At 32.8% G+C, this 13236-nt stretch overlaps 2 protein-coding genes across 2 annotated transcripts; both read left to right on the top strand.

Moving 5' to 3' along the window:
- The first annotated feature begins 3177 nt into the window (after positions 1 to 3177).
- Positions 3178 to 4770, top strand: LOC118043678 (trans-resveratrol di-O-methyltransferase-like). The gene is made up of 2 exons (XM_035051715.2): positions 3178 to 3984; positions 4347 to 4770. The coding sequence occupies exons 1-2, from the start codon at positions 3208 to 3210 to the stop codon at positions 4653 to 4655; spliced, it is 1086 nt and encodes a 361-aa protein (XP_034907606.1). The 5' UTR covers positions 3178 to 3207; the 3' UTR covers positions 4656 to 4770.
- Positions 4771 to 8745: 3975 nt separating this feature from the next.
- Positions 8746 to 10299, top strand: LOC118043680 (trans-resveratrol di-O-methyltransferase-like). The gene is made up of 2 exons (XM_035051717.2): positions 8746 to 9560; positions 9862 to 10299. Exons 1-2 carry the CDS (start codon positions 8790 to 8792, stop codon positions 10168 to 10170), a joined length of 1080 nt encoding a protein of 359 aa, XP_034907608.1. The 5' UTR covers positions 8746 to 8789; the 3' UTR covers positions 10171 to 10299.
- Positions 10300 to 13236: the final 2937 nt, after the last annotated feature.

Here is a 13236-nt window from a genome sequence, read left to right as displayed (position 1 = left end):
CATCTGTAGCCTTTCTGTAAATCTGAATAACCAACAAACACACACCGTTTGGCACATGGATCAAGTTTAGTTCGCAAAACTTTTGGAATGTGGACATAAGTTGTGCAACCAAAAATTCTAGGTTCAAGATTCGGGAGATGTGGAATGGACAGTAGGGACTGCAGTCGTTGTAGAGGTGTTTGAAAATCTATCACTCTGGAGGATGTCCTATTGAGTAGATAAATTGCTAATTTCACAGCTTCTCCCCAATAGAACCGGGGCATGTGCATGCCAAAGAGAGAAGCATGAACCACCTCTAGTATTTGTCTATTCTTTCTTTCCGCCAATCCATTCTGCTGTGGAGTATAAGCGCAAGAAGTGTGATGGCGAATGCCATAGTGGTGTAGATACTTTTGAACAGAAGTATCTAGAAATTCCATGGCATTATCAGTTTGCCAACTACGAACCTGTTTCTGATACTGAGTTCCCACCATGCTATGAAATTCATGAAAAGCTGTAAAAACATCACTCTTTTTCTGCAGTAATGATATCCAAGTCATTCTCGTACATTCGTCTATAAACGTAACAAAGTAACTGGCTTTAGAAATGGAAAGGATTTTTGCAGGGCCTCGTACATCAAAATGTACAATAGCAAAAGGTTCTGAACTTTTATTCAAACTTGGTAAATATGAAATACGGTGGCTTTTGGCCATTTCACAAACATTGCAATCAAATTCTGAATCATTGACTGCTTTAAAAAGATGTGGCTGTAATTTTCTAAAATATCCAAAAGACAGATGTCCCAATCGGCGGTGCCATAACCATATAGTTTCGCGATCTGTATCCAAACTCCTAGCCTGATATGCATGACTGAATTTATGTCCTCCAGTCTCTGTAAGTTCCAAGTAATAGAGTTTGCCTCTTTTAACACCATAACCAAGAATCTTCAGGGTCAGAATGTCCTGAAAAACACAAAATGAAGGCCAAAAAGTTACAGTACAATTAAGTGCAGAGGTAATTTGGCCTACTGACAAAAGGTTATATTTAAAAAAGGGGACAACGAGGACTGATTTTAATGTAAGAGTTTTGGACAGGATGACAGATCCTTCTCCAGCAGTAGGAGAGGTACTGCCATTAGTTGTAGAGATAAAGGAGTGTGTAAACGAATTAAGGGATTGTAACTGACTAGTGTCTCTAACCATATGATCTGATGCACCTGTATTAATAATCCAAGTATTATCCTTAGAAGTAATAGAGAATACATTTTCCTTACCACCGATACCTGGGTGAGCTACATTAGCTATAGGTTGCGATTTGTCTTCAACTGTAGGTTGAACTTCATTGGTAGCTGTTGTCACCATAGCTTTTCCTGCAAACTTCTTTCTTGGTTTTTTTGAAAAATCCCACCACTCCGGATAGCCAATGATCTCGTAACATCATCTTTGTTTTGAATGGCCTGATTCACCACAATGCCCACATATAAAATTTTTATACCTTTCAGTGATTTGATTATTGCGATTCTTCCCAGATGACAACCCTTGTCGGGTTTGATTAGCTATCATGGCAGAGTGCTCAGGAATTGAGCGAGAACTCCCCATAGTCTGTCTTTGTTGAAGTTCTCTCCTCACATGTGTACGAACTTTCCAAGTCCAACTTTGGGTCTTTTCGCAATATTTCTCCACAAACTTGGTCAAAATCAGAATCAAGTCCACTTAGAAATATATGAACTCGCAGTCGAGTAATTGCTGAATGTAGTTGGACTACTCCTTCAATTGTTTCTTCTTGAGAAGCAGTTCTGTGATCAATTTCTTAAAAGAGAGAAATAAGGTCATTGTAGTATGCTGACAATGATCTACCATCTTGCTTGATAGAGAAGGACTTTTGATTTAATTCAAAGATGCGGGTCTCGTTTGATCCATCATAAAAGGTTTTCGATACAGCCTCCCATATTTCCTTGGTTGTAGGGAGACGAATAAACCGTTGCTTGAGTAAAGGACTCATTGAATCAATAACCAGCTTTTCACTTTCTGATTTTCAGTGATCCATGTTGTAAACGTGGGATCTTCGTGGTTGGGTTTCTTCGTTTCGCCAGTAAGATATCCGGTTTTGTTACGAGCGCCAATGCGCATCTCTATAAGTTGAGACCATAATGGATAATTAGTTTCATTCAAGATGATACATTTAGGGAATGCAGAGTTGTCTTGGTGGATGATAATTGGTGTGTTATTTGGTGGAACTGGAATAATACTAGTGGGATTAGCCATGTATTATTTTATGAGTATTTAGCTTTTAACGAATAACAAAGAGAAAAGCTAACAGAGTATGAGATTCGTGTTTTGAGCAATTTTGCAATTCTACAACCTTAGCTTTGATACCATGTAGAAAGATAATGGTTTCTGCAGACTGCAATCTTTCATTCATTGTATTCTTCTCCGTAGAGGAGGAAATATATATAGGCATTGTTACAATTCAAATAGACAACAATCTTCTCCTAAGAGACGGAATATATTCTTTCCTATATTAATATACAAGATTGATTTGTTTCTTATATGTAATTGGATTTCTATTATGAAACAACTACTATATTCATAATAGACTTCTCATGCCAACAATTATCATACCTTTTGATTTTTTAAAACATGTTAGGCAGGAAAAATAATATATGTATATATAAAATACAATAATTCATCGAATTATTTGAAATTTGAAAACAAATCAAGACATGGAATAACAAATAAAATTTATGAATTTCATAACAATTTTACATATTCTTTGGAGTTCTATTTTTAACCAAAAAGAAAAAAAAAACAGCATCAGTGAAGATTTTTACAATTTGTTTTCCTATAGGGAGCCCACCATGTACGGAGAAATTTCGACAAATCTTTTCGGGTGCTGTTTGTCGGAAAGGTTATGGCCACAGAAAAAAAATATATTTTTTAATCAAAACAATTTTATTTTAAAACTATTTGGTGCATGCCTCGGATATAACAAGAAGTGATTTTTGTCCTCTCCATAAGACAAGTTTGAAATCTTTTAATATGTATTATTTTAGAAACAAACTTACAAAGAGACAAATCAATAAAAAGACAATTAAAAAAATATATTTTTTATTTTAAATAATGAATAAAGTTGAGAAATTAAGCCTTCTCCGAGGTTACAGTAAGTTTCACTACTATATAAATATGACGAGAAAATAGTATTTTGAGGTATCACAACATTCACTAGCATATGTACTCCTTGAAATCAATGGAGTTGATTAACGAGGAAAGTGCTAGTGAGCTACTTCAAGCTCAAACTCATGTGTGGAATCATATATTCAACTTCATAAACTCCATGACTCTGAAATGTGCCGTTCAGCTAGGCATACCAGACGTGATCCAAGAACATGGCAAGCCCATGACCCTCTCGGAGCTTGTTTCTGTCCTACCAATCCACCCATCAAAAGCTCAATATGTCCACCGCCTTATGCGTATTCTCGTGCACTCCGGTTTCTTTTCCCAGCAAAATCTTAACCAAGAAGCCTATTCCCTTACCCAATCCGCTCGTCTCCTACTCAAGGACAATCCCTGGAGTATGAGACCTCTTTTACTTTTGGAGCTCGACCCAGTTCTGACAAAATCATGGGATTGCTTGAGCACTTGGTTCCAAAATGATGAAGCCACCGCATTTAGTGTTGCCCATGAAAATACATTTTGGGAGTACGCTGGCCAAGATGGAAGGCTCAACAATCTCTTTAATGAAGCCATGGCTAGTGATAGCATACTGGCTAGTAAGTTGGTTGTAAGCAAATGTAAAGGCATCTTTGAGGGGGTGAGTTCCTTGGTGGATGTCGGGGGAGGCTTAGGAACTATGGCCAAGGGCATCGCTGAAGCATTTCCTCACATGGACTGCACTGTGTTTGATCTCCCCCATGTGGTTTCTGACTTGCAAGGCTGCAAAAATTTGAAGTATGTAGGGGGGGATATGTTTCAGGCAGTTCCTCCAGCAGAAGCAATTTTACTAAAGGTAAATTGATGTCAACAGTATTCTTCTACCAACACTATATATTAAATTTGCATATATATATATATATATATATATATATATATAAACATCTTTTATTAGTTTTTGTTTTGAGAGGTGCTTATATACACACGTCCATCCTTGAGCTTCTATTTCGACACATATATAAACTATTCCATTCCTGACCTCTGCGTACACATGCATATGAAGATTTATATTCAAAGATGGACATCATCGATCTCTAACCCAAAAATCTATACTACGGAGTTTCTATATATATGCATCTTATGTTTTCTATTTCCTTTAGGTTTTTTTTCCCGTCTTCATTTATTCATGCTACATATCTTATGGAAAATGAAAAACAGTGGATACTGCATGACTGGAGTGATGAAGACTGCGTGAAAATACTTAGACGATGCAGACAAGCAATTATGAGTAAGGGACAGAAGAAAGCTGGGAAGGTGATAATTATAGATATGGTGAGAGAGAACCTGAATGGAGATGAGGGGTCAATTGAAACGCAGCTGTTTTTTGATCTACAAATGATGGTTGAGGCTGGTGGCGTGGAGAGAAATGAAAAGGAGTGGGTTAAGCTCTTCTTTGATGCTGGTTTCCTCAATTATAAGATACACCCTGTGCTAGACACAAGAGCTCTCATTGAGCTTTATCCTTGATAAGATCTTAGTAATGTTTTGCTTTTGTTATGCTTAAGTGTGAAAATTCATGATATTATGGTTTTGTCCAAAATAATGTTTATGTGTAAAATAATAAAGTTATTGTTGCTGCTGCTGCTGCTTGTTACTGTTCTTGTTGTCGTCATAATAAATTTTTTATCCTTAATGTTTCATTGCTCCTCACTTAATACAATTAAGATGTTTATAATATATTTTTTAAGATTCCAACAACAACATTTTATTTAGACTCTTAATAAAATAGAGTTTAAACTCTAGATTAGGAGGAAAAACAAAATTCAAAAAGTGCAGAGATAACTTTAAAACTAAGATGAGAAAAAATATATAAAATTAGAGTAAACAATGCAAGAAACTCTTCATTCATCTTTTTTTTATAATGAATTTTAAAATTAAAATTGATAAAAAATTAATAATGATGATTACTAAAATTAATTTTCATCATTATTAACTTTGATTAACCGTCATAAGATCAAAATTACATATGAATGTTAATTTTGGCTGGTTTCCTCAATTATAAGATACACCCTGTGCTAGGCACAAGAGCTCTCATTGAGCTTTATCCATTATAAGATACACCCTGTGCTTTTATTATGCCAGTATTGTTTTATTTTGCTAAGAGTTTTTGGTTTATGCTATGATTGTATATATATTTATGATATTTTTGACTTTGATGTAAGTAAATATTTAATTATGGATACTTTCAATTCTAACGTTGATAAATATTACACAATTAAAAAAATATATGGTATTCCTAGTTCTAGTACCAGTAAATAAACTAATAAAATAAATTTAAATCAATGCATACATAATTTTTAAACTAATAAAATATATGCCTATTTAACTTGTTTTTCTCATATATATTTTTAAAATCCTATGGCTGTTATCATTTAAGCATTTAATTTTCCTTCTCAAAAACGTAAAAAACAAGTTACTATCTTGAAAGAATAAAATAACATAGAAATATGTATACTGCAAATCTTCATAGCTTATCCATTCAGGAAGTTAGATCGACAGAATTGAATCAAATTAAACAACGTTCCAAACGTGCATAGCCGGCTTAGCATGAATGAAGGAATTGATGAAAACTACAAGTGAAATCTTTTAAAATACTTTTATATATATATATATATATATATATATATATATATATATATTTAACGAGTAAGATCTTGAACAATTTTTATTTTATATTTAATTTTTTTTTAAGTATAGACAATCTTAATTTCATAATGCTGACAAATATTTCTTATTTAATTTTGAAGCTTTTGTTAAATGAAAATCTTGAATCATTGTCCAAGTAAACCTTAATTTTAAGTCTGCTTTTGAAATACATTCTATTTATGTCACTTTACACTTTAATATGATTATGAGAGGGAGAGACCTCACATTTAATCCCTAACATATTATATAGTTATCAATTCACTCTCAAACTTTAGGATTCAAGTTATAAATTACACAATATATTAATGTTAAATTGAGAAATAAGTTTCCTTACTTTTAACTCCTTTTCCACCAAGTTTGAAATCCAAAATCCAAAGTGCAATTGCCAGGTTTCACCCACCGTCCATCACTCCATCTTTTTTTCATTGTTGTGCTTGTTTTATAGTTTGATAAAATCTAAGAACAAAATTAAATACTGTATTTTTTTCAAAGACGAACGCCTCTTTTCCCTATTGAAAGACAAGAGGTTACAAAGATGAGAGAATGTTGTGGATATGATAAAACATAAAAAAAAAATAGAGAAAAGAAAAGGGGTTTTGCTCTAATTAACAAAGTTATAGATATTGAAGATCTTCACAGCTCAATAATGACTATACCCTTTTGCATGTTTTTGTGGAGTTAAAATGTATTATAAGATAATGGATATCGTTTTCAAAGGAGATTATGCATATCTTCTACATGTTTTACATTAAATTCATGTGCGTTGAGAGAGCATGTATGCTACTTTTACCAAAAAAAAAAAAAAAAACAGCACCTGAGGAAATCTTTTAAGCCATAAGTAGTTGCTGTTAACCGGTGAATTTATGACCCCAAAAAATTGTTATAAAAATCAAGCAATTGGGATCCTTTACTTAGTACTTTAAATTGAAAGATTTAACATTTTTTTTTATGGATATTTTATTGGTTTTGATGAAAGAAAGTATCTTTTGAAGAAAAAAAATCAAAACTAATTATCAATATAATTAAAAAACTTGGGGTGTAAATATTAGGGGTGTTCAAAATTACCGATTAACCGAGAAAATCGATAAAACCGAAGAAAAACTAACCGAAAAAACCGAACCAAAATGAAAAACCGATTAAACCAATTGTCAAAACCATAAATTTTAACAGGTCCGGTCCGGTTTCGGTTTTGAACAAAAAAAGGTATAAATTGTAACCTAACCCTAACAGTTAATATAACATTCCTTCTCACAAAAAGCCACCGCCCCCCCCCCCCTCAATTAATTTCTAATCTTCCTTTCCCATTTCCCAATCTTCCTCTCAATTAATTTCTAATCTTCCTTTTTCATTTCCCAATCTTCCTTTCCAATGGGTTTGTTGAATAAGCTTTCAATACAAAGGTCACATTTTTCAACTTCACATACAAAAATTGATGGCAAAGGGCAATGGAAACCATAATCTTCCTCTTTTTCTTGTTTTTATCTTTCCTCTCTTTCATTCTTAGTTGTCTTTCTTGTGGTCAGTATTGGTGGTAATGGTTGAGATCAATGGGACTAATGGCAATGGAAACCATGGAGGAGTTGTTTTGGATATTAAAGATAATTATCCTTCATCTGGCTCCATCAAGAAAGTTTCTGTCTTGAATTTCTATGCCTTTCATGCAAAAGTTGCTGTAAAATCCATCTTTTTTCTGTGCCTGTGTTTTCTCCTTGCCATATGAAAAATCTGGATGATGGGATTAGGTTTCCCAGTTTTTTGCTAAAAAAACCGGATTTAACCGAACCGGACCAGTTCGATTTGAACCGGTTTTCGGTTCGGTTCGGTTAATATTTCACAAAATTAATGTGATTCGGTTCGGTTGGTTTTTTTAGTCTAAACCGAACCGAACCGTGAACACCTCTAGTAAACATTGTTTAATTAACAGTGAATCATCTAAAGGTTTTTTTTTTTTTCATTTGTCTTTTTTGTTTTAACCTGATTATTTTATATCAGGTTGATCCTTTAATGGATAGCGAATCATCTAAAAACTTGGGGTGTAAACATTGTTTAATCAACACCTTTTGTGCTCGACCCAGTTCTGACAAAACCATGGGATTGCTTGAGCACTTGGTTCCGAAATGATGATAGCAATGCATTTAGTGTTGCCCATGAAAATACAAAATGGGAGTACGCTGGCCAAGATCCAAGAATCAACAATCTCTTTAATGATGCCATGGCTGGAGATATATAGCATGCTCGTTAGCAAGGTGGTTGTAAGCAAATGTAAAGGCATCTTCGATGGATGTCGGGGGAGGCTCAGGGACTACGGCCAAGGGCATTGCTGAAGCATTTCCCCACATGGACTGCACTGTGTTTGATCTCACCCATGTGGTTTCTGACTTGCAAGGCAGCATGGGGACAGGGTTGGCCATGATAATTCATACCGAATTTAATTATGAGAAGTGATAGCATGGGGACAGGGTTAGGTATGAGGTGATAGACGACTAGAATTATATTATTATTATTTATCATAAAAATCTTCGACACAAATTATTTGTTGTCTTATCATACGTTTGCCAATGTCTTGATAAAATCATGTTCTTTTAAGTACATCCTTAATAATCTTGGAATTCGGTATGGAGTGCAAGAGAATCGAGCTGAATCAATACAAAATTAAATGTGTGAAACTTCAAAAAAAAAAAATTACATTAAAATATTCAATTTTGTACTTGAAACCCAGGAAACAAAGCCCATTTGAAGAAACAAAAAACTGAAAATACCAAGCACACAACATGTTGCACTGTGAAAACAGATTCCAATAATGGAATTTTACCTTTCATTTTTTTTTTTTTTTGGATAAAGTTGAGAAATTAAGTCTTCTCCGAGGGTAGAGTACGTTTCACTACTATAAATAGGAAGAGAGATCTCTCGAGGTATCACAACATGCACTAGCATATACACTATACTTAAAAATCAATGGAGTTGATTAACGAGGAAAGTGCTGGTGAGCTGCTTCAAGCTCAAACTCATGTGTGGAATCATATATTCAACTTCATAAACTCCATGACTCTGAAATGTGCCGTTCAACTAGGCATACCAGACGTGATCCAAAAACATGGCAAACCCATGACCCTCTCGGAGCTTGTTTCTGCCCTACCGATCCACCCATCAAAAGCTCAATATGTCCACCGCCTTATGCGTATTCTCGTGCACTCCGGTTTCTTTTCCCAGCAAAATCTTGATGGCATTCACAACCAAGTAGCCTATTCCCTTACCCAATCCACTCGTCTCCTCCTCAAGGACAATCCGTGGAGTATGAGACCTCTTTTACTTTTTTTTCTTGATGCAGTTCTGACAAAACCATGGGATTGCTTGAGCACTTGGTTCCAAAATGATGACCGCAATGCATTTAGTGTTGTCCATGAAAAAACATTTTGGGAGTACGCTGGCCAAGATCCAAGAATCAACAATCTCTTTAATGAAGCCATGGCTAGAGATAGCATACTGGCTAGTAAGTTGGTTGTAAGCAAATATAAAGGCATCTTTGATGGGGTGGATTCTTTGGTGGATGTCGGGGGAGGCTTAGGAACTATGGCCAAGGGCATTGCTGAAGCATTTCCCCTCATGGACTGCACCGTCTTTGATCTCCCCCATGTGGTTTCTGACTTGCAAGGCAGCAAAAATTTGAAGTATGTGGGGGGGGATATGTTCGAGGCAGTTCCTGCAGCAGAAGCAATTTTACTCAAGGTAAATTAATTTCAACAGTATTCTTATACCAACACTATATATTAAATTTGCATATATATATATAAACGTCTTTCATAATTAGTTTTCGTTTGAGAGGTGCTTATTCACACGTCCATCCTTGGGCTTATATTTTGACACATGCATATGGAGATTTATATTCAAAGATGGACATCATCTCTAACCCAAAAATCTACACTACGGAGTTTATATATATATGCATCTTATGTTTTGTATTTCCTTTAGGATTTTTTTCCCGTCTTCATTTATTCATGCTACATATCTTATGCCAAATGACAAACAGTGGATAATGCATGACTGGAGTGACGAGGACTGCGTGAAAATACTTAAGCGATGCAAACAAGCAATTACGAGCAAGGGGAATAAGAAAGCTGGGAAGGTGATAATTATAGATATGGTGAGAGAGAACCGGAATGGAGACGAGGGGTCACTTGAAACGCAGTTGTTTTGTGATCTAGAACTGATGGTGGCTTTTAGTGGCATGGAGAGAAATGAAAAGGAGTGGGCTAAGCTCTTCTTTGATGCTGGTTTCCTCAATTATAAGATACACCCTGGGCTAGACACAAGAGCTCTCATTGAGCTTTATCCTTGATAAGATCTTAGTAATGTTCTGCTTTTGTTATGCTTAAGTGTGAAAATTCATGATATTATGGTTTTGTGAAATTCATGATATTTTGGTTTTGTCCAAAATAATGTTTATGTGAAAAATAATAAAGTTGTTGTTGCTTGCTACTCTTTTTGTTGTTGTTATTGTCGTTGTCATAATAAATTTGTTATCCTTAATGTTTCATTACTCCTCACTTAGTACAACTAAAATGTTTACAATATATTTTTTAAGATTCCAATAACATCTTATTTAGACTCAATTATCTCTTAATAAAATAGAGTCTAAACTCTAAATTAGGAGGAAAAACAAAATTCAAAAAGTGTAGAGATAACTTTAAAAACTAAGGTGAGGGAGAATATATAAAATCAGGATAAACAATGCAAGAAACTATTTATTCACCTTTTTTTTTATAATGGATTTTGGAATTAAAATTGATAAAGAATTAATAATAATGATTACTAGAATTGATTTCCACCATTAACTTTGATTAACCGTCATAAAATTAAAATTACATATGAATGTTTTGGCTTTAAATTTGACGACTCTAAGTTGAAAAAACTAATACAATTTAAAGAAACTCTTCTTAAAGAAAACTAATTAGATTCATGGGCTGGATTGGACAAATTAAACAATGGGCTAGCAAAAAATAATTATTTATAAGCCAAAGAGTTATTTTATAATAAACCAAAATTCAAGATCAAAATATGTTAGCAAAAAATAACCCAAAACCAAGATTGAGGATCTGAAACCTGGAACAAGGAGCTCGAACCATAGCTTAGCTGATTTGATCACGTGTTTGTGGGTTAAACCTATACTACTTTGCTAAGACTCATTTATGACTCCTTAACATCCCTACATATATTTTCTTTTCTATGTTGCATATAGGGTTTTTGGTTTTATAAAAACATGTAAACCAATAGTTCTATGAGATCAATTTTTCATTCATCCATAACTTATTTAATCATGTTAATGTTTCATATTAATGAAGTTTTGGTGGGCTCCACTTTTTAATAAGGATTTGACCTTAAAAAGTGAGTGGACTCCACTTTCAATTTGACCTTATATATGCTTTTTAATCATATTTTATTAAAACAAATTTCAACAATCCTTTATATGAATGAAAATTACCGATAATAGACTCGAAAATTTATAGAGAAATACTAATTTGGTAAATCATCACATCAAGATAGGTTTCTTTGAATTTTGAATATGTTTTAGTGAAAAACTATTAGATTTACTCGATTAAATAGAGAATGCGATATGTCTTAAACTTTCAACCTTTTGTGTAAACTAAGACAATAATATTAACATAGTTTTCTACCTAAATATTTACTTTGGTTCTCATTATTATGTTTATTTTGGCACTAAACAAATCCTGGATTTATGGATGTTTTATAGAAATTTTTCTTCATTAAAGTTCTCAAAGAAATGACCACATTTCTCACTTATATATGTGATTTTTCATTAAAAGTATTCATTTATACTCTACTTGATATACCGATATATAAAAATAAATAATAGCACAACTCATCATTTTATCACACTACAACTACCACCTATTTCATCATAGGAATAAACAGGAAATAATAATTTTTAACGATACAAAAAATGTTATATGACATAATTACTCCATCAAGGTGAAGATATATCAGCTAGTGGATTTTGAATCCTTAGTATTAAGTAATATACTAAAACGCGTAGGTTTTTCATTGTAGCTAAAGCGTTTTTTTTTTTTTTGCAGGTTTTTTTTTTTAGTTTTTTTTTCCTTCTGTGGCATTTTTTTTCGTTTTTGGTTTTTTTTTTCTGTAGCAGTTTTTCCTTTTTTTTTTTTGCTTTTGCTTTTGTTTTTTCTTAAATGTTTTTTCACTGTAGCAACTTTTTTTTTCTTTTTTTTTGTTTTTGTTTTTTTTTTACATGTTTTTTTTTAACGCGTGGGTTTTTCATTGTAGCAGCTTTGTTTTTTTTTTTTCCTCGCTTTTGTTTCTTCTATTTTTTACATATAATGTATCACTGTGCACACAGTGAAACACTTGAATTTTTTTTCACTTTTTTTCTTTCTTTTTTTTTTCGTTTTGCCAATGGGTTTTTTTTTTTTTGCCTTTTCCTTTGTATTTTTTTTATTTTAATGAATTTGTTTTTGTTTGATTTAGTTTGTTAATGTGAAAAAAAAAATTTAATTCAGTTATCATACTTTCATTACACGGATCTCGGTTTTTTTATATATTAAGCTGGTTGAGAACTTTGCTTTGTAGCTTTTTTCAAAAAAAAAAAAAAAAACACTATGGATTACTATAGTGTTGCCCTTGCATGATTTTTGTTTGGCTGCAGTGTTTTCCCCACATGTTTATTTTTTAAATTATCTTTGTTAAATTTATTTTTTTAATATTGAGTTGGTTGAGAATTTAGCTTTAGCTTTAGCTTTCCCCACGTTTTTTCATTATAATTATAATTATTATATTGTACTATATTAAATGACTGTTTTTTTCTTTTGTTTTTTCTTTTTAATTTTTTTAATGAAATTTTTTTTGATTTTTTTTGTTAATGTTAATTTTTTTTTATTTAGTTATCATATTTTCATGATATGAATTTCAGGTTTGATGGGTTAACCTGATTTGACGAGTTATTTTTTTCATTTAGTTTAGTTTGTTAAAGTTAATTTTCTTTCTATTTAATTATCAGATTTTCATGACACGTATCCTGGGCTTGACGGGTTAACTTGGTTTGATGGGTTAACCCGTTTAATTCTGGGTAAACCCATCATTTTTTTTTTCTATTTAGTTATCAAACTTTCATGACGCAAATCTCAGGTTTTACGGGATAACCTGGTTTAAAGGGTAACCCAATTAATTCAATTTCTTTTTCTTTTTCTTCATTAGTTTTTTCCTTTCTGTTGATTTTTTTCTTTGTTTTTTTAATTAATTTATTTAATTATCACACTTTTATGATACGACCTTATAGCTAGACCCACATCCAATATTCTTGGGTCTGGTGTTACAGTTAGGCTCACTTAAACTTAGGTTATGCAAGTTTAATTTTATTATTAATATTATA

This window comes from Populus alba, chromosome 13 (genome assembly GCF_005239225.2).
Source record: "Populus alba chromosome 13, ASM523922v2, whole genome shotgun sequence".
Lineage (NCBI taxonomy): Eukaryota > Viridiplantae > Streptophyta > Magnoliopsida > Malpighiales > Salicaceae > Populus > Populus alba.
This window is presented reverse-complemented; position numbering and strand designations above follow the sequence as displayed.